The sequence below is a fragment of the Nuphar pumila genome, chromosome 11 (genome assembly GCF_984573655.1).
Source record: "Nuphar pumila chromosome 11, dmNupPumi1.hap1.1, whole genome shotgun sequence".
Taxonomy (NCBI): Eukaryota; Viridiplantae; Streptophyta; class Magnoliopsida; order Nymphaeales; family Nymphaeaceae; genus Nuphar; species Nuphar pumila.
Window position 1 is genome coordinate 93,880,115 of NC_143259.1, and position 23,016 is coordinate 93,903,130.

At 35.2% G+C, this 23,016-nt stretch overlaps 1 protein-coding gene across 1 annotated transcript in view; it reads right to left on the bottom strand.

Moving 5' to 3' along the window:
* LOC149822518 (protein ENHANCED DISEASE RESISTANCE 2-like) overlaps positions 1-21,926 on the bottom strand; it is a 173,510-nt gene extending 151,584 nt beyond the window's left edge. The window contains exons 1-5 of the mRNA XM_089981603.1: positions 21,757-21,926; positions 21,409-21,607; positions 20,894-20,968; positions 9,835-9,888; positions 4,957-5,022 (exon numbers count right to left, since the gene is read on the bottom strand). Of these exons, the coding sequence (XP_089837729.1) occupies positions 4,957-5,022; positions 9,835-9,888; positions 20,894-20,968; positions 21,409-21,546 (333 nt within the window). The 5' untranslated portion in view covers positions 21,547-21,607; positions 21,757-21,926. The remainder of the gene's footprint in view (positions 1-4,956; positions 5,023-9,834; positions 9,889-20,893; positions 20,969-21,408; positions 21,608-21,756) is intronic.
* Between the last annotated feature and the right edge of the window lie 1,090 nt (positions 21,927-23,016).

The window sequence follows — 23,016 nt, forward strand, 5'->3', positions numbered from 1 at the left end:
TTTTTCTTGGTATTTTTTTCCTTTTTGGGTCTTGAGATTCTTTGGTTCGAGTTCGTGCTTCGTGAAGGAATCGTGATCGATGTATAGCTTGGATTCAAGGGAGATATTGACCCGGTATATATCTTAAATATTTATTTTTTCTTGAGTTGTCTATCTCATGCATTATGTATGAGAAAGCACTCATTTTTCTTATCTTTGAAAAATATTTGTTATTTGTGTTAAAACTAAAACCTTTAAATACTTTAAAAAAAATGGAGTTAGGTTTAAAATATTCATTTGGTCTTGTGAAATGATATTTATATGTGTATTCTTTACGAGATCTAGTTTGAATCTTAGGCTTTTGAAATCTCTTTATTTAATACGCACGTATATGAGCACTTAGATGCTTTATTCAAGTACTTCATGGTTATAACATGTTCTTATGTATGACTTCAAATTTATTGTGTTTTTTGTTATATTGGACTTTGTTTTCCTAATATTGTTAAATATTTTAAAATGATTTGAAATATCTATTTTAAAATGGCTTTTTGTGCCATTTACAAGTATGATTTTATGAGATTTTTCTTAACTTGTGTTTGAACTTCTTTCTTTTCTCTTTGATGTATTCTTATGTGAAACATAGAATATTTTATGTAGTATTAAAGATTTTATGTGGTTAAGGTCTTAGTGATCATGGATATCTTGTTATTTTGAAACTTGAATAAATGTTTTTTCATATTGATATATGATCCTTGTGCACTTGTGATTGTATTACATACACATTGATGAATGAGTTTGTCTATTTGTACATAAGGAATTGAGCATGATTTCTTCGTACAAAACTTGATCTTTTATGGGAATTATGCACTCATTCTTGTGGAATTTATGTTGAACTCCTCTATGAGGTTTATGAATGTTTTTTAAGTGTGCTTTTTAAAATTATTAAAAATATTTATATTCCTGTGAGTTCTATTGTTGGCCCTTTTAGTGGTCCTTGTGGTTGTGATATTTCTTAGACTCATGGCTCCTTAATGAACATTATCTTACATGTTCTTTACATCATGTTGTTAAAAATGTAAATATACATAATGTAAATACATATATATATATATATATATATATTTATCTACATATATATATATATGTGTGTGTGTGTGTAACTAGGATTAGGATTAGTTAATTTATTTCTCACTAATGTTTAAGTTTGAATTAGTCAACAGCCGTTGGGCCTTCCCAACAGCTCTTTGGAGTTTGGAGCTTACCACTCTTGTGTATATATATGGGGTGAAACCCCTCTTATTCGTAATGCTCCTTGCATGGATTGATGTTGAATAAAATAATATTTTTTATTTGTGAGTGTTCCTTGTGTGCTCATTGAGTGGCTTTTGTGTGTGAGGCTATTTTATGGTTCTTGGTGGTGTTTTCGGTGGATCTTCTTGTGACTCTTTTGTATATTTATTTTTGGTGATTTGGAGAACATTGTTGGAGGTTCTCATTTTCTTTCACATGTTACCACACATGAGTTTTAAGTATTATGCTTTTTGCATACTTGGTATTAATAAAATTTATATTTTTTTTAGATCCTTCCCTATGTTTGGCCTTTGTGGGTTTTGAAAGTGTACCCTTTGTGGTTCACTTTTGTCCTTGTCCATTTTGTATTTATTGATAGGCATTCTTATTAAAGACTTTCATTAGTGAAAATTTTATCTTGTCATATGATTGCATTTGTCGTATCTTTTACTAAACTTATTTGAGGATTTCACTTGACTTGTAATTTTTGTTCAATCGGTTCTTGTTCCTTGGAATGTGTCTTTCAAGGATTTCTTATTTGCCTCTTTATATGGCTTTGTTAGTTCATCACTCTTCTTTTGATATATCCATTATTATTTGCTTGGCCTTATCGAGGTGAGTTGTATGCACTTCTGTGTTGTGGAACCAGAGTTAGTTGTTGAGGTGAGTTATGTGTGCACTTCTTTCTTCTTGTCAGTATAGATTGCCAATATTTTTTACACTGACGGACAGTTGATTGACTTTTAGTTTTATGAGTATATTGTATCACTCAATGGTTTTTTTATGCACATCGGTGTTGTGTAACCAGAGTTAGTTGTTGAGGTGAGTTATGCACCTTTGTCTTCTTGTCAGTATAGATTGTCAATATTTTTTGCTCTGAATGATAGTTGATTGACCTCTAGTTCTATGAGTGTGTTGTATCACTCAATTGTTTTTATGCACCTCGATGGTGTGGAACCAGAATTAGTTGTTGAGGTGAGTTATGTGCACCTCTATCTTATTGTCAGAATAGATTGCCAAGTTTACGGATGTTGTATTGGCAATTGTCTTGGCTTTCACTGACAGTTGATTGACCTCTAGTTCTATGAGTGAGTTGTATCACTTAATTATTTATTTGGCCCTTATTGTTTATTGGATGCTCGCATAGATTTTTGTTAGTGATGGATCTATTGTTATTTGCTTGTGACCATTTTTTAGTCCTCATGGATTAAATCTCATATTATTGCAAAATTTATTGCTTTTATTTGAATATTGTTTTCAAATCTTCTTGCTTATTCACATCAATTTGTCTTCATTACAATATATTTGTCTATCTTGCTTTCTCCACCCTTTCCTCTTATTTGAGTGATTTTTTTTTATAAGAGATTTTTGTTTATCAGTTTTACAACCATGGTTGTGGTAAGTTATGTGAACCCGTTGAAGTTTATGTTATTGTTTGAAGTTTTACAATCATCTATGAGGTGAGGGATGTGCACCTCTTGCGGTTGTAGCTGGTTTGTATTGTGAGATAGCCAGTATTGCTAGTGCATGGTCACTGGTATGGTTATTGCTAACATTTGTGTTTGATCTTTTGTCCTATGCACTGATACACTTGAATTTTGAGGTTTTGGCGTTAGAGGTCAAAGAGGTGGTTGCTTGTGGTGAGCAAATTGGGGTTGAGCTATGCAATTATCATTCCTTGTGTTATAATTTGTTGAATGTGGGATTTTTAAAATCTCTCCATGAACTTTCTATTTTTTTTTCCACTGCCCGTTTTTCCTGTATGGAAAATGTTTATTCATTGAAAAATTTTCATGAATTATTATGCGCATTGAATATGCTTTAATTACATGTTGGATATATATGTTGAAGATATTTAGATTTGTTCCACGTTGGTTATCTTGCATTTTTTTGATGAATTTAATTAATTCTTCGTTTTGTGAGCTCCTTTGAGTTCTTATATTTTATATATTTGTTTTCATATGAGTTGTATCTTATTTGAAATACTTAAGCCTTTAGGACTTTATTGCTAATTTGTTTATATCTTATTGATATTTTATGTCTAATATATATTTAGAATTTATGTTTTCTTGAAAAATATGTCACTCTCATGATTATGGTTGTCTAATTGTGAAATTCTTAAAAATTTATTTTGAAGTATATTCCTTGTGTTTATCCTTAATGGGTATTGTACCTGGCTTGAATTGTTACTAATGTTTCTAAAATCTTAAAATTATTACTTAAGGTGCATATCTAATTCATTTTTAAAAAATTTTAAGTTTATAATATCGTTATTACTTAACCATCCTCCCTTCATATATATGAATTAATAATAGTTATTCTTGTTCAATATATATATATATATATATTTGTTTTGAATCTAAATACATGTATTTTATATCTGTTTTTTAAACTGTTGGGTTAAAACATTTTTTTTTAATAACTATTTGGTAAGAATATCTTCCTTTGTGTAGTTGGAACCTTTGTTTTGTTCTCTTTGCAAGTTCTCAAAGATGCTATTGGTTGATAAAGAAATTATATTTTTGATGCATCATGAAGATGGAGATAGCCGATGCAAACATTTGGAGAAGATTATCATTAAAGACTTGGATCCTTCCCTTTGTTTTCTTTTTGTATTTTCAAACTTTCAGTGGTTATACCGTAAGTTTGAGGGGAGTTTTAATATATATATATATATATATATATATATATATATATATATATATATAAAGTTTGTTGTAATAAGTAATGCCCATCAGGAGCACTTTAGTCTTTTTATTTTTTGTATATAGGTCTGACCTATAGGGACAGTTTTGCATTTATTTTTGTTTTTTATATTTTTTGTAATTGCCTTGGTTTTAATGGGCTTTTTTAGTTAGGTTCTTTTTGGACTCCTCAACATAGAGTTAACTCATCAATAGAGTTGGTGGACCGTTCCAACAGCTCTATTGAGACTACCTCTTGTGTATAAATAAAGGTAAAAAAACCCATTTATTTTTAATGTTTTCCTCAAGCATTCTACTCAATAAAGATATATTTTTTATGTCCTTGTGTTATTGTTTTGACTCTTTAAAGTCTTGTATATTCACTTTATGCTTGTGCAGTGCCTTAGTGCTTTTGTTTTTGTTCTTTAATGGACTTGTAATAGTTCTTGTGCACTTTGTCTTTGTTTTCTCATATATTTCATTGCATCTCCCTCTCTCTCTCGTTACATTATATTCCTGCTGCTATAGGTGGTTCGAAAATGGTGTGAACAATCATTCATGCCAAAAGAATGTCGCATCAACTTCCAGCCACCTGACCACTTCCTTGATACTCTATAGTGGGAAGATTATTTGGGGATAGAGAGGTTCAAAGAGAGAACAAAGTGAAAGTAAGCCTTCCAGAATAGCCACATGAAATCATCACAGGTGATGTTTTCTGGCATGGTTTTCTCAGGAAGTTTCCAGAGATAAAATGACTGGAAAACAATAGGTGATTCAGTTTTAATAACTACTGTCATTGTCCTTCCCATCCACCAATGATGTTGGGAAGAAGGATGGTGAGAGACCATGGTCTCAATAAAATGCATTCTGTTAGAGAGTGAGTTTTGAAAACGATAGTGTTTTGCTTTTCAAAAGATCATTATGCGGTCCTACAATGTCTACAAGGTCATGTTATAAAACAGAAAACAAAAAGCATAAGAGATCACCATGTTTAATATCGTACCTGATCAATAACAGATTCAATCTTTTTCTTCCAAATCAAAGCATCTTGAATATTAAATGCTGCCATCTGGAAGGGAAAAAAACATGAGGAAAGTTTGCAGCATCAAATGAAGAAATCATTTTCCTTTTAGACAGGGACACTGCATCTTTAGAAATACTATATTAGCATGCATATCAAAGTCAATATCTAGCAGCTTAGGATGCAGACCTCCCACTCCTATCAAGCAGTTGAGGTCTGTTTAAGCAAGAAAATTAGTTATATGTGATGAGCAAGCTACCTATAGGTAGAAGCCATCTATTGACTATTTACCTTCAGGGATTAAAAAAAATCAATTAGATAATGGACGGTATGCATAAAATATTACCCTTGACCCTACTAAAAATAGAGCTGGGAAACAGGCTGAGACGCTCGTGGCTCGGCTCTTAAAGAGCTCGTTCAAACTTGTAAAATAGGCTCAGCAAGCTGAAAATGCACAATAGGTACTCGCCTCTAAGGGGTGTCAACGGGTTGGGCTTACCCGGACCCAACCCAGACCAAACCCTATAGGGTCCAGGTATGGTGATAAAGAAGAAGACCCGGGTCCGAACCAGAAGGTCCGATTAATACATGGATCCGGGTATAGATTGTGAAATTTTATACCAGACCCGGGTCAGAAACCCGCGGTCCGATTAAGACCCACAATTTTTCAATGTAAAAATGATAAAAAATTAGTATTTTACCAGGTATGGCCCGGGTCTGGTTCATGTAGTTCTTATCAGGTCTGGGTATGATTTTTCTTATGGTGGGTCCGATTAGATCCGGGTTCAAACCCGATACCATACCCGAAAATCGGGGCCAGGTCTGGTTCCACCTGGGTCGGAACCAAACCCGACCCGTTGACATCCCTACTCGGCTCGGCTCAACTTGTATAAGCTCGTTGGGCATTAAAATATATATTTTAGATATATTTTACATGTATTTTTTTTAATCCTATTTCTTGCAGCTCTAAACCAATGTATTTTTTCTATAAACAAGCTAGCTCGTTCTCGTCTCATTTAACTCAGGCTCATTATGAGCTCGAACTCGGCTTGGCCCGCCACAAGAATGAACCAAGCTTGACACTTCAAGCTCGGCTTGTTCAGCTCCTTTAGCAGCCCTAACTAAAAACTTTTGAGGAAAATCTATAATTATATTAAGGATGAATTTGATATGCAGGGACAACATGGTTCCCACATGACATTGTCCCGCATCGATATGGACGGACAACAGGGCATAGTGCTTTTCTAAAGAAGCTGCGTGGAACAGCCAGTCACACCCTAAGGGTGAGACTAGTGCGTACCGAAAACATGCCATGTAGTTCTGCCTGTGTGGTGTTTGTCCGGCATATCAAACGCCCCCTGATGCTGCCATGTTAGACAGTCTTCATTACACTTAAGTTAGCATAAGGATAGTTGTTGGCAGTCTGGCAGTCATTATAATCAATCTATCAACATTTGAAGTTTTGAACTTTATGACTTGAAAGGCAAAAACAAACTCATGTCATGAATCTCATTCAACTAATAGAAGGTCAACTACAGTTAGCCTATGAGGTTAAGCCATGCATAGTGGCTTAAAGGCCTATGAGAAGAGTAACCCTGTTAACGGTGTATGACTCTTAACAAGAGCGACACTGTTTCTTTTTCACTTTATCTGGCACAAAAGCTTGGAAATGCTCTCTACAACCTTAAAGTGAGTAAATTATTAGCAAAAAAGAATTGATACAAGTGCATTTTTGGGTCAGGTAAAGGCAATAGAATAAAATTCAAAGCATGTTCATGATACCGCATTGATATGGACGGACAACAGGGCATAGTGCTTTTCTAAAGAAGCTGCGTGGAACAGCCAGTCACACCCTAGGGGTGAGACTAGTGCGTACCGAAAACATGCCATGTAGTTCTGCCTGTGTGGTGTTTGTCCGGCATATCAAACGCCCCCTGATGCTGCCATGTTAGACAGTCTTCATTACACTTAAGTTAGCATAAGGATAGTTGTTGGCAGTCTGGCAGTCATTATAATCAATCTATCAACATTTGAAGTTTTGAACTTTATGACTTGAAAGGCAAAAACAAACTCATGTCATGAATCTCATTCAACTAATAGAAGGTCAACTACAGTTAGCCTATGAGGTTAAGCCATGCATAGTGGCTTAAAGGCCTATGAGAAGAGTAACCCTGTTAACGGTGTATGACTCTTAACAAGAGCGACACTGTTTCTTTTTCACTTTACCTGGCACAAAAGCTTGGAAATGTTCTCTACAACCTTAAAGTGAGTAAATTATTAGCAAAAAAGAATTGTTACAAGTGCATTTTTGGGTCAGGTAAAGGCAATAGAATAAAATTCAAAGCATGTTCATGATACCTCTTGTAAAGGGGAAGAATGCTAAGACCACACTTCTGACAAGACTAGGAAAAAAAATGTAAATATCAAAACTCAAAAGCATCGAATTTATTGCATTTGTTTAGATCAAGATATCTTATAACTAGACTTCACTCTTTATTTTAATAACTTTTAGAACTTTGCAAGGCTTATACCTTGGACCTATATACAGTTGTTTAAGCATTATTATGCTTACTATGGATGGAGCAGGTTGGGTATGGGCCCCAAGACTCCCAACTAAGAAAATATGCTGAAATACAAAATGAGGGCCTCTAAGGGCTTCATAAACACAAAGTGCACATGCACAAACATAAGTCCAATCAAGGGACAATACAAGAGCACAGAGGCACAACACAAACACTAAGTGCATTCAAGACATTAAAGAACTAAAGAGAAGAACACAAAACATAAAAAATATTCATCTTATTGAACATGAATGGTTAAGAGCTATGTCACATAGGTGCGGTTGCGGGTGTGGATGTAGGTACAGGTGCGGATCTGGCACTTTAAAAAAACTTGGGTGCGGGGGTGCGGGGAGGATATATATATATATATATATTAACAGTTTTAAGTTAACACTATGTGTATTTGTGTGTATTTATATATTTATATATATAATATAGATAAAAATGGACTTGAGTAGGGTTAACTGAATCTACTTTTTGATAGAAATGGACCTCAGTGTGGTTGACTTCACCTAACATAAAGGAAGTTGTGTCCACGTGTCGCACCCGCCCGGTGCGGGTGCGACACGGGTGCGGTGCCATGTTAGAAAAGTCTATGTGACATAGGTTAAGAGAAGCATTAAAAAATGAAAGGGGATAAAAGTCTTTATTTATACACATACAAGAGAAAGGGAGACCTCAATAGAGCTGTTGGACTCAAAGTTGTCTCTATTGTGTCGTATCGTATGATACAGTATGATATGTATCATTACTTTTTGCCTTAACGATACGACACACTCGTATTGCGATACGAGTGTGTATCGTACCCATATCGGGCGTATCGTACGATACACCCATGTATCGACCCGTATCGTACGATACACCCCATATCGTGTGATCGTATGATATGGGTCCGGCGCACTTAAAAAGACCCAAAATTGAGTCTTTTTCATTTTGGGTTTAAAAAACCTCTTAAGGGACAAATTGTACATGTGTAGAGGTTGTTGGAAGGGAACCCACGCACCCTAGGTTCCATGAGATCGATTTGGGAGCCGATTCATGTGCAAGGGAGAGGGATTTTGTGATTTTCTCAAGAGTCTATTTTCACCTATTTCTTTCACTCAAGGAAGTGAGTTAAGATAAAAAAAAATCCCTATTGTTGGATTGTTATTGAGTGTTTTGGGGGGAAGATGGCATCGAAAGATCCGGCATGGAAATGGTGCACTCAAGTAACAAGTGAAAACCGATTAAAAATTAAATGCAACTATTGCCAAAATAGTTTTTTGGGTAGTATCCATAGTTATCAAAAACACGCCTCAAGGCGCAAATAGCGTGCCTTGCCTTGAGGTGAGGCCCTCTGCGCCTTGAGGCGCAAGAAAACCTTATCAATCTGTGTGATGTCATTTTGGGTCAGTAGATTTTCACTCTGGCGACTTGGGGATTCAATAGTGCTTGATTTTACAAGATTATTGAATCAAGAATTGCGGCACTTGGTAATGTATTGGAATTTCTGCTGTTTTTTTTATATTTTTGGTTTCCCAAGTTTGGTTTGGGACAGTTTTGAAGAATCTGTTGATTGTGATCTGTGCTGCATGTTTTTGTAACCCAAATCATGTTGATTTGAGTAGTTTTTATGTAAGAAGAGTGATAGAAGTGATTTGGGTGAGTTGATCGGGGTTTTTAATGGGTTTTTGCTGCGGTTTGATGGTGACTACAGAAGGTGGTAACCATATTTTGGGCTCTATAGGCTGTTGGGTTTTTCCCAGTCCTATCGATTGTGTGCAGTGGATTGGGTGTTCTGCTAAAATAGCCATTTTTTAGCACTCTATGACTGTTTTCTGCATTATTTGGAGTTGTGTTGCAGAATTTTGGGTTTCTTTTGGCATTGGTACTTCAGTTATAGCAGAACATATAGCAAGTCTTTGCATCGGCATTCTGTTTGAGATGTTGCTCTGAGATTCTATCACATTCAGCATATCTTGTCTTGTGTGTGCTGTTGTTGGTGTTTGTGTGCAGCAAATTGAATTGTAATTGGTGGTTGGTGTGTTATGGAGAAATGAGAATCTATTCATCTTATTCAGGTTAAACTTGACAGCATAAACTATGCGTATTAGTCCGACTTCACAACTACGATGATCGAAGCAAAAGGCCCCGGTGGTCACTTAGGGATGTCTCCAAGAATGAGAATATATACTTAATAGGGAACTAACTGATTGTATATGACAAAAGATGAAGATGTTACGGATAACCAATACTATTTTCAATTAGCAATGATCAATCAAAAATTAAACATATACAAAAAAATATCAGGAAAACTTACAGTAATACGGTGGTTCTTCTCTTTCATGTTATAAATTGAAAGGACATAGACCATCTGCAACAAACAGTAGCAATTAAAAATAAATTACACAAATACGAAACAAAAAAAAACTGCAGAGGAAAAGTACATAAGAATAAATTAAAAGCTAATCACTAGCAATGTTGTAATTATTTTATTACATCTACTTAAATTGATGAAAATGTTTATTTATTAAAGTAATGGCTTGAAAGTGAACTGGTTAAAATTGTTGTGTGAACATAGTTGTCAGTCGAGGAAGCGGGAGTGGGAAGCGAGGCACTTCTAAAATTTTAGGAAGCTGCGGGACGACTTAGAAGTGAACCGTGAATCGTCTCGAAAGCGAGAATGGAAGTGAACCGGGACCGACCTAGGAAGAGAAGAGGGAAGTGACCTAGGATTCGAGTGGGAAGCGAATAAAAAGCGAGTTTTCCTGATATTGGGCAAAAAAAATTTGTTAAAGGCTTCAAGCCCCTCCAAAAAAGAAAACTTATTTCATGATATTGAGAAGCGAATGGGAAGCGAGTGAAAAGCGATCGGGAAGCGAGTAGGAAGCAATCGGGAAGCGTGTGGAAAGCAAAATGGGAAGTGTGCTTCCTAATTAAAATTGGTGCTTGGAAGTGTCGTGTTTTGCGCTTCCAAAGCGTATTTTGGGGAAGTGTGTTTCCCCATGCCTATTGGAGCTTCAAGTAACCTTGTGTGAAACTAATTCATACAGCATTATAGAAATCAATTGAATTTGACCACTTTAATCCATGCGACCAAAACCAACTCATGGCTGTTAATATGGATGTACTTTTCTATGTATATATATAGAATATATATCTTCATATATATTATATATATTTATATTTAGAATATTTGTTTCTTTATTTATACATAATATTTATTTATTTATATATATTATATATCTTAGTCAACCTAGGTTGACTAAGGCTAGCCGTTGGAGGCTAATCCAACGGCTAGAATTCTAGACATTAGACTAGCTCCAACAGCTAGAAGGGCTTCTCCTTCTCCCTTTTTCTCTCTTCTTTCTGTAAATTATAGTGGGTGTGTGTGAGTGAGAGTTTAGAAAATGATAGCTTATAGATTTTTTTGTGTTCTTTTAGTGCATTGTAGTGAGATCCTTATGTATTTTATTATTCATTATGAATGAAATCATTTATTCATACAACTTATATCAAGTTTGTATATTATGAGTATTAAAATACATTTTGATTGGCATTTTGCCTACGTTTTGGAATGTCTTGGGTTCCATGCTATTTCGTGACATGGTGTCAGAGCAAGGCATCTTGGACTTGGCATCTTGTTCGTATTTGTGTTTTAAAATAAAGATTTGAATTGATGTATAGCTTGGACTCAAGACTCTCGTATTTCGGTATGTATTTTTTTTTATTCTCTACTTTAAATTTTTATGGTATAGATTTTAAAAATGTATTTGAAATATTGTAGCTATTTATTAAAAATAAATATATTTTCAAATTAATTAAAATTAGAATTTATGGAAATTATTGTCTTTTGACATATGTTTTTGCGTAAGCATGTTTACTTGAAATATATATTTTGATTATGAATATATATTTTTTGAAAAATATCCTAATGAAAAATTATATTTTGCAAGAATATGTGGTTTCCTAAAATCTTAAATATTATGCTTATATGTTTTTCATGTTGTTTACAAAAATGCTAATTTTTGTTATATGTATTGTCTTTTATCAACTCCGCCTGTGTATAACTATTTAGTTATACACTGCCGGTCCCAAGCCCGGATAAAGGAGGAGGGTTGCGGTAGGCCTGTGACAGCCAGCATAAAAACTTAGTCATACCCTATGAATATGAACCAATATGAGAATTTCGTTGGGGCATTCCCTACTGAGCGACGCGATGTACTCTATAGGCCCGGAGGCAGTGATAAATGGGCAAGGGTTGCTAGGTCGTCGCCCGGAAGCGACGCGTCACACCGGCGCCCGGGTGTGCTGCCAAATAGGCAAGGGTTCCCTCACTTTGTTGGACGGGTGGGGGTAAAGAAGTTAGTCCAAGACCATAACATTAGGTTAGCCACTTGGAACATAAGGTCTTTAACTGGTAAGTTGGTAGAGTTAGTAGATGTTATGTGTAGGAGAAAGATTGATATTTTATGTCTACAAGAGACCAAATGGGTAGGTGAGAAAGCAAAAGTGATAGAACCTTGGGGATATAAGATTTGGTATACAGGAATAAATAGGAATAGGAATGGAGTAGGGATTGTTATGAGTCGTGAGTTTATAGATAATGTAGTTGAGGTCCGTAGGAAGGGTGACAGGATTTTACTTATTAAATTAGTATTAGGTACGGATATTATTAATATTATTAGTGTTTATGCACCTAAAGTAGGTTTAGATGATTCCATTAAGCGTCAATTTTGGGAAGATTTAGATGTAGTAGTACAAGGGATATCTTATGGAGAAAGGCTTTTCATCGGCGGTGACCTTAATGGGCATGTAGGCATTAGTAGGGATGGATTTGAGAGTATCCATGGAGGTTATGGTATAGGAGAAAGAAACGAAAGTGGAGAAAGGATTTTAAATTTTGGTTTGTCCTATGATATGATCTTAGCAAACACTTGGTTTAGGAAGAGGGAGTCTCACCTAGTAACATTTAAAAGTGGGGTTAATACGAGCCAGATAGATTTTTTCCTACTTAGAAAGAGAGATAGGGGTTGTTGCATCGATTGTAAGGTTATACTGGGAGAAAGTGTAGCTACACAACATAGAGTCTTAATTTTAGATCTTAGAATTAGACAATGCCGCAAAAGGGATAGACATTTGATAGATCCTAGAATTAAGTGGTGGGCACTGAAAGGAGCTAAACAGGGAATGTTTGTAGAGCAGGTAGTTAAGGAAGTTGATTGGTGTCTCGAGGAGGATTCGGAATCAATGTGGAATAAAATAGCGGGTGGCATGAGAAAGGTGGCTAAGGAGGTATTAGGTGAGTCTAAAGGCGGTGCACCGCTAGGTAAGGATACATCGTGGTGGAACGAGGATGTCAAATTAGCTATTAAGGTTAAAAGAGAGTGTTATAGAAATCTAAGTAAGAGTCGTGATAATGAGAATTTGGAGAAGTATATGATAGCAAAGAAGGAAGCTAAAAAAGTTGTTTGGAACGCGAGGGATAAGGTATATAAGGAGGTTTATGATAAGTTGGATACCAAAGAGGGCGAGAAGGATATTTATAGGCTTGCAAAGATGAGAGATAGGAAATCGAGGGATCTGGGTATGGTTAGATGTATTAAAGATGAAACGCAAAGGGTTTTAGTCAAAGATGAGGAGATTAAGGAGAGATGAAAAGATTATTTTGATAAGCTATTTAATGAAAGGCATGCTCAGGATCTTGGAGACTTGTCCATTCCTTTTCATGAGATGAATCGTGACTTCATGCGCAAAATTCAAAAGAAAGAAATTGCAGAGGCTTTGAAGAAAATGAAATCAAGAAGGGTAGTTGGCCCATATGGTATACCTATCGAGGCTTGGAAATGCTTGGGAGAGAAAGGTTTAGAATGGTTGACAAATCTTTTTAACAAGATTTGGCGGACAAATAAGATGCCTAATGAGTGTAAGAAGAGTACTTTGGTGCCTCTATATAAGAATAAAGGTGATATACAAGATTGCACAAACTATCGTGGTATAAAACTCACGAGTCATACTATGAAACTTTGGGAGAGGGTGATTGAGTCTAGGTTGAGGAAGGTTGTCATGATATCGGAGAATCAATTTGGTTTTATGCCTGGAAGATCAACTATGGAAGCTATACATCTTCTTAGACAACTTATTGAGAGAAATAGAGAGAGGAACAAAGATTTGCATATGGTTTTTATTGATTTGGAGAAAGCATACGATAGAGTACCTAGGGACGTTCTCTGGTGGACAATGATGAAGAAAGGTGTTTCTCTTAAGTACATTAGTATAATTAAAGATATGTATGAAGGAGTAGTAACCAATGTCCGCACTTGTGGAGGGGTAACAACCAATTTTCCTATAACGGTTGGGTTACATCAAGGATCTGCTTTAAGCCCTTTCCTATTTGCTATAGTGATGGATGAGCTTATGAGATCAATTCAAGAAAATGTGTCGTGGTGTATGTTGTTTGCTGATGATATTGTTTTGATTGATGAGTCTAGAGCTGGGGTTAATGCTAAGTTAGAATTATGGAGACAGACATTGGAAGCAAGAGGTTTTAAGTTGAGTAAGAGTAAGACAGAATACATGGAATGCCGGTTTAGTAAGCAACGAAGTAGTAATGGGAGTGTAGTGAAGCTTGGTGAGCAAGAAATACTGGTGGATGATTGTTTCAAATATTTGGGATCTATCATTCAAAAGTATGGAGAAATTGATGGAGATGTAAATTATAGGATAAAGGTTGGGTGGATGAAATGGAAAAGTGCAACTGGAGTGTTGTGCGATCGTAGAATGCCATTGCGGTTGAAGGGAAAGTTTTATAGGACGACTATTTGGCCCGCTTTACTATATGGTACAGAATGTTGGGCTGCCAAGAGACATCATATTCAAAAAATGAGTGTAGCTGAGATGCGTATGCTGAGATGGATGTGTGGAAATACAATAAAAGATAAGATTCAGAACGAGGAGATATGTAAGAAGGTAGGCGTTGCACCCATTGAAAATAAGATGAGAGAAAATCGTTTACGGTGGTTTGGACATATTCGGCGAAGGCCTAATGATGCTCCAGTTAGAAGGATGGAGAAATGGGAAAATATATTAGTTAAAAGAGGTCGGGGTAGGCCTAGGAAGACATGGATGGAGGTGATAGGAAAGGATATGAATGCCTTGAACCTCACCGAGGACATGGCATTGGATAGAAATGATTGGAGGAGAAGGATTCATGTGGAAGACCCAAAATGATTTTCTTTTTTGGTTCATATCGCCGACCCCAATTGTTTTGGGATGAAGGCGTAGTTGTTGTTGTTGTTGTTGTTGTATTGTCTTTTATCGTAATTAGTGACTTTATGGACATATCAAAGCATGTTCTTTAAATTTTATGTGGTGCTTTCATTGGGATGTGCTAATTAAGAATTTTTAAATTTTTGTATGTATGAGCTCATTAGTCATGTCATGGATGGTTTGTATGCTCTCATGAGATTGCTCTATTGGTATATCATCTACATAGTCATGTCTCATACACATATGTCTATGCATGTCTTTATGTGCCATTAATGATTATGTCATTTCAAATTTGTTGTTTGGTATTTTGTTAAAAAATTAAATGTATTCTCAAATTAATTGAAATTATTACTTTCTCTTAAAAATGAGTTATTGTTTTGTTGGTTCTTGCGTAAATATGATAATTCAAAAATATATTTTGGGTATGTTAGTATCTTTATGGTTATTTGTGCATGTTCCTATGCATATCCTATGTGATCCTTCATAAGCTTTTGTATAGGATATATGGCTTTAAAGTTATTGCATATACATGATCTTTTATCTCTTTGAAGGAATTCATGATTAGTTGTACTTGTGTATACACTACAGTTCTTTGAAAATTTTTTATGTGTTTTGGCCCATTTAATGTTAAAAATCACTATTGTTTCATAGGTACACTTATAATCTAGATTGAGCTACCTCTCTATATAGCTTGCTTATATTGGCCATGCTCATCCTTCATTGCTATTGATATAATCTTGTTTTGTAAAAAATTATCAATTGTCATCTTGTTTGCATAAGATTGCATCAATTTACATCTTGTTGTGCACATGATTACACTATATTCATTCTAAATTTTTTATCTAGCGTTATTTTTTGAAACTTTCTTTTTTTCAAATCAGTTCTTATATATGAACTCACGTATTTGGAATTTGATTTCCGTGAGTATTTGTTGCCTTCTTATGGAATTTGATTGCCAATCACAGAATTGTATATGATGTAGCATTTTTTCTTCGCCTTTTTGTTGGGGTGAGTTATGTGCACCTCAGTAGTCTGGCTCTAACTGACGATTGTTTGATCTCTAGTTTTGTGAGTATAGTGTATCACTCATTTATTTATTTGACCATTGTTATTATGGATGTTTATTCACACTTTTGAGTATTTTTAACCCATTAGTGGCATTGTGATTATGCTCCTAATCGTCGATACACTTGTTTTGAATGTCATTATATGTAGACAAAAGATGTGTATTCACACTTTTGTGTGTGTTTTAGCCCTTTAGCGACATTGTGGTTATGCTCTTGTTTTAATAGTTGATACACTTGAATTTTGAGGTTTTGGAGGTTTATTGAGGTGATTGGTTGTAGTGGTTGAACTATTGTTGAGATTTGTCAAATATCATTCATTGTGTTATGTAGGATTTATAAATCTCTCTATAAAATTTCTAAATTTTATTACTCATTTGTCCTTGTATGGGAAATGGTTATTGATATACTTTGATGCTTTTGCACACTTGATTTATGGAATGAAATGTATATTTTTTATATTGTGTTCGTTGTTGTGAGTATCCCCTTCATGGGATTTGTGAATGTGTCCCTTAGAGAACACTTTTGTGATTATCCACTCTAGTTAGTAGACTTTTGGTTCATGATTAAAGACTTTTTGCATCTTTATATGATTACTTGTGATTTGTAATGAAACAAAAAGACTTCAATCATGAACCAAAGGTTCTCCAATCTTCAACGAAAGTGTTCTCTCAAGGAACACACTTACAACATCCACAAAGAGAACCATAAAGGTGTTCCAAAGGATCACTCTCACAAACTCCACAAAGGGGATAAAAATATACTTTATTAACAAATAGAATGTGCCAAAAGGCATGCATAACAAAGGGGAGAACACCCTTATTTATACACAAGGGAGAGTAGTGAGAGAGAGATTAGAGAGGGAGCATGGCTCACAATGGCAAGTCAAACTTAGTTTGACTTCTCCCTATATTACATATATTATTAACTATATATGTAATATATATTATATATACAAGTATATATATATATATACATGTACGTATATATACTACCATATATATATAAGTATAAATGTATGTACATTTTAACATGATTATCCAAATATTTTTAATTGCATAATTAAAGGTATTTTTCTATGTTGGTTGTCCTGTGTGTTTTTACATAATTAATGCTTCTTGCTAAGTATATTATCAATAAATTTTATTAGTTTTATATTTAATGCAAACCCTTGGTTTTTTTATGTTGTCCTAGTGGACTTGTGATTGTGTATGTTGAATTGTGCCTTTGTATGCCCTTAGTTGGCCCATATTTGCCTTTTATGATTCATTCATATATACATTAGTTGTATAGTTAACATTGCTTCTGGAAATGAAATAATTGATTAATTCATTTTTTGTCATACTTGTCTTGTCTTGTCTTGATCTTTATTGAATGATTTGAATCACTATATATTCCGCTGTGTAAAAATGTTTTGTTCTCAAAAGAAAGTCTACGCAAAAATTTACTCTCCCTTATTGGATTTTATGAGTTAAACTCCTTTCAGAGTTACTTATTGATGTATGTTTGAAAAATCCATATTTCATGTCTTTTATGCATTAATATGCTATGTCACATGGGTGCGGGTGCGGGTGCGGGTGCAGGGATTCGGCACTTCCGAAAAACCCGGTTGCGGGGGTGTGGCAGGGGAAAAAATGTAATATATATATATATATATATATATATATATATATATATATATATATATATATATATATATATATATATATATATATGTTCCCCCTGGCGCAGGTCCATTTCATAGGGCACCCACACTCTTCCCACATTCCCCCACCAAACAATAATTCTTTGTCGAAGAATACTTTACTGATGTAATCTCCTCCCCACCCCTACTACTTTACCTTACTACTATTATTATATTATTCATGTCCCTTAATTTAATAATAACCAAGAGTCAAATTACTAAGAATAGTTTTTCTTTTTCCTTGTAATACTTTATACATAAAAGGTTAATGTTGGTCTTTCTATAACTACAGGAGAGGGCTAAGGGCTAAGGCCTAAGGGCTGTTTTGCAAGTTTTTACGGTCTGCATCAAGTTGTGGAGGCGAAAGCGACCTTACAATGTGCTTGGGATGCCCGTCAATCATGAATGCGCCCTTAGGTCTCGGACCGTTCAAGTCAAATCCCTCATCCGTCCCACCTCCTCCTCGCCAACATAGAGCCCTTCAAGGAAGGCCCTCAATTAAATGGTCACGTGAACAGGATCGCTATTTTGAAGGGGCTTTCAGTTGCCCATGTGACTGGGGGACCACACCTCTGCAGAAACCATTATTATAAAACTCCTTGGGGTTTCCCACACACTTATTAGAGTGTCAGATTTACGTTGACGTATCTGCATTCGATTGAGAAGCTTGATGAAGAGTCGTCTTACGTGGCGCGCATTGGTTCCGTTAAGAAAAAAAGTTTAACTTTCGTAGCCCATTTCATAGTGCAAATTTTAAAAAAAAAAATCAAAAAAATAGACCAAAATGACCCTGGGTGCATTGACCGCACCCAGGGTCGGGTTGACCGCACCGGGTGCAGCACCCGCGTCGCGTCGATGCGGGTGCGGCACATGTCTGGCCGAATCCTTGTGACACAGTTAATATGTTTTTCATGATAAATATATGTGTGTATTGATTTTGAACGATGCATGTTTTCTTAAAGTAATTAATGATTTATGAAGCTTATCTTTGAAATATTTTTTGCATGCATCTCTTTCCTTTTATATGCAATTATGTTCTCTTATGAATTAAGAACGGTGATTTCTTAAAATTATTGACTGAAGTGAGGCTCTCAATGCCTATTGTGTTTTGAAAAATTAATAATTTTGAAAAATGTTAAATTGACTTATTAAATATTTTTCTATAAATTATATTTTTGGCATGATTGGCCATCCTCTCTCCATAATATATAACTAATATAGTTATCTTTTGAAATCTTCATATGATATATATGTGCATAGTTGCGATGTTTAGTTAGCTCTATTTATAGATTTTCAAGAATTGATGATATTGAAGATCCTAAAGATCCTCTGTATAATGGAGCATATGATTGAAGAACAAGAGCACCCTTTAAAGAAGCACCAAATTGAAGAACTTGATGAAGTCAATGAAGACATTTCATGTAATGGGTTCCTTCTTTTTGTAATTGCAAACTTACAGTGAGTCACCGTAAGTTTGAGGGCGGGTGTTAAGATGAATGTACTTTTCTATGTATATGTATGTATATAAATTAATATATATAATATATATCTTCATATATATTATATATCTTAGTCAACCTAAGGCTAGCCGTTGGAGGCTAGTCCAACGGCTAGACTTCTAGCCATTGGACTAGCTCCAATGTCTAGAAGGGCTTCTTATCCCTTTTTCTCTCTCTTCTTTCCTCTCTTCTTTCTATAAATTGTAGTGGGTGTGTGTGAGTGAGGGATGAGAGAATGATGGGTACCTTATAGATTTTTGTGTGTTTTTTTTAGTGTATTATAGTGAGGTCCTTATGTATTTATTTCTTTTATGTATTTTATTATTCATTATGAATAAAATCATTTATTCATACAACTCGTATCAAGTTTGTATATTGTGAGTATTCAAATACATTTTGATTGGCATTTGGACTATGTTTTGAAATGTCTTGGTTTCCATGCTATTTCATGACAATGGCTTACCAAATATATAAAGGAGAAGATTGCATGGAGAAAAGACATGATTACACATGCTGACCATGCCCTACGGCCAACGCCCAAGCTCCTGCCCCATCCCCTCCTCCTCCTTCTTGACCCCCACCCACCTTAGATCAAAGATATTCTATCACTTTTAGTATATCAAACGATCGTAGCAAAATAGGAGATCCGTTACTTGTCTTCCTTTTGTTTGAGATTTGAGCCTAATCATATTATGCCACAAAATAGGAGATCCACTACTTTTTCTAACTATTCTTTGCATTTCATTAAAGAAGCAAATAACCAAGCGTGTCCCAAATTACCACAAAGATAAAATGGCATAGGCAGTTAAGAGTGGCATAAGAATCATCTCGTCTAAGTCAATTCACATGTATCATAAAAAATCGTACGAAATGCTACAAATTGCATATATCTGTGTGCTTATGCATAATTTATTATTGTAAATAAAATGTTTCGATAATAATCATTTGTTTCTCTAATTGCTCAGTTATGTCACAGGGATTCGGAGAGCAGGGTGCCGCACCCGCGTCGACGCGACGCGGGTGTGGGTGCGGTCAACCCGATCCTGGGTGCGTTGACCGCACCCAGGATCATTTAGGTCCATTTTTTTGGGAATTTTTTTTTTTTTTAAAATCCCTATGAAATGGGCTGCGGAATTTTTTTTTTAAAAAAATCTGCTGACAGCTACTGCTGCTCCTGCCTTTTCAATCCTGATCCTTCTTTTTCGTAAAGGATTTTCTCTCTCCATAATAAATGATAATGATGGTGGTAGCCTTGCTGATCCTTTTTTTTCGTAAAGGATTTTCTCTCTCCATAATAAATGATAATGATGGTGGTAGCCTTGTTGATCCTTCTTTTTCGTAAAGGATTTTCTCTCTCCATAATAAATGATAATGCTATAATAAATGATAATGATGGTGGTAGCCTTGCTGGCTATTAGTATTCACTGTTCTCCTGACGAGATGGGTGCGCTATCGTGTAGCTGTATATAAAATGAAATTTGAAAAAAACCGCGTCGGGGGAACCCCCGGACCCCCTTTTATATATATATATATATATATATATATATATATATATATATGTATATTACATTTTTGCCCCTGATGCACCCCTGCACCCGGGTTTTTTGGAAGTGCCTAATCCCCGCACCCGCACCCATGTGACATAGTTGCTCAGTCCAATCTTTATACATGAGCATGATTTTGACAGTTAAAAACACAATGAAAAATAAGTTTTTCCATTTCCCCCAAGAGAACCCTAAGAGAAGAAATCCCCAGAAGAAACTATAGCTACTATGCATGACATTAGACTGGCAGAGTTAGATCAACGTATAACCAAACAAACTCAAAAGGAACAGAAGTACCGATTTGTATTCTTTGGCTTACATGCCTATGATGTGTTTTCAAGCCCCTGTCTTCCACTCTGCAATTCCCATCAATAAGAAGTGTTTTGATTGGGACCTACATGTAGAAGAAGTGAAGCGCATTCAAACCCATACTGCTCATGTCAACTGCAAACTCAGCAGATAAAGTAACATACAACATAAAATCTCTGAATCACAACAGTGAACTATTAGCTGTTTGCATCTCAACTTACTGATTTGTAATATAACACAATTCACCGGTACGTCAAACAGATTTTGCAATTTGTATTGGCCATATAATTGTGTTATTTTACTAGTGTTCCATTACCAAAATCTTTAACGCTGCAGTGACTATACAAAGAAATAATTTCCATTCGCAAATCAAGCAGTTGTCAAAGAACTCTTCGAAAGCCCATTAAATGATTCTACAGGTCAAAGTTTTAGGCCATCATAGTAAAAGAATAAAGGAAACGCAATGGTAAAATAAAATTGGTCCAGATTATGCATCCAGACATATTCAGTGATCGTGATTCTTACCACATTATCCTGTGGCTCCTTTTTATAATATGAGAGAAGCCGAGACTCGAGAACAAAGTATCGCTTATGGATGAATGAACGCCCAATTTTCCACCGTCCGTATCGGACCATCCATCCTTCATGGACTACCTTCGCCATCGCGATCAACCTAGATGTTACCGTAGCATCCGCACAGCCATGCGACACCTTTAATTATTACCTTCACCATCACGAAATTTTTTGAGAAGAAGAATCGAATGTCGCAATTCCATCAGAATAAAAGAAAATGCATAAACTCAAAAATAACGAAGGAAAAAGGAAACCAATCCAGAAATTGGAAAAGAATAAAGAAACCCAAAAACGAAATACCTGAAGGACTAAATGCTCGAGATGAAACTCGCACGCGAAATTCCGAAATTCCACCGAAATTGTCGAATCCTCATCATTCAAGATTCCAAATCACGAAACCCTAGAAGACTACCAATCACAAATTTGCAAACGAGGAGTCCACAAGATCCCTTCAATCCCAGACACTCATTCACGAGAATTTAACCAGAAGGTACAAAAACCGAATCCGACGAACAAAAAAAAAATCCACCCGGTGTATCTCCAAAACGCCAGGGAATCGGTAAATCCCGCAGCTTCAAACCGAGCGAATTATAACCGGAATCTCCGCGGATTATCCCGACTCTGCATTACCCGGACCGCATTGACCGGCATAAATCCGGCACGGTTGTCATGTTGAAAGTACTATAAAACTATGTAAATCTTTTGAAAAGTTCTTATTCTATGCAATTGCTTAGAGGACTAATTCTTAGCATCTTGAAAATAAAAAATTTACCAGTGTGCTTTTGTTTGGAAGTGTCAACTTAGTTGAGAAAAATTGGTGAGATGGAAACTTGCATGGTGCCTTGAAATGCAATGTTAAGATTCGCTTTTTAGGAAAAGGTTTCATGCACCTGCCTCCATTTTTCTCATATTTAACCTGCTTTTCTATATCATAGTGGAACATTAGGTAATCTCTCTCTCTCTCTCTCTCTCTATATATATATATATATATATATATATATATATATATATATATATATATATATATATATATATATATATATTGGGTACTAATGAATGTAAGGAACTAATGAGTTGAAATCATTTTTTACTTCAAAAAACTCCAATTCTCTGGTTGATCAAATGTTACTTATTTGATCTACATGGTTTGTTTAGTAGGAAACTTGCTTTGAATCATGTGATTATGACAAGTAATTAGGTTTTTAAAGGGTCTAAAAATCAACCGCTCATAATATGCCAAAATTTCATAACTCAAAAGATCATATTTGTTCATAAAAAAAAAATGATCCAACTCTTGATCTCTACAAATAATCATGTTGAACGCATCTATGTGGTTAGATCGAGTCATACAACTAGTACTTATGATTTCTAGCTCATTAGTTAGTTACTTTCGTTAGTAGCCAATATTCTCTCTCTCTCTCTCTCTCTCTCTCTCTCTCTATATATATATATATATATATATATATATATATATATATATATATATATTAATGTTTGTTATCCTAGTGGATAAAGAATCCTATAGATGTGATTTACGTATTAAAATGAACAGCATTGACC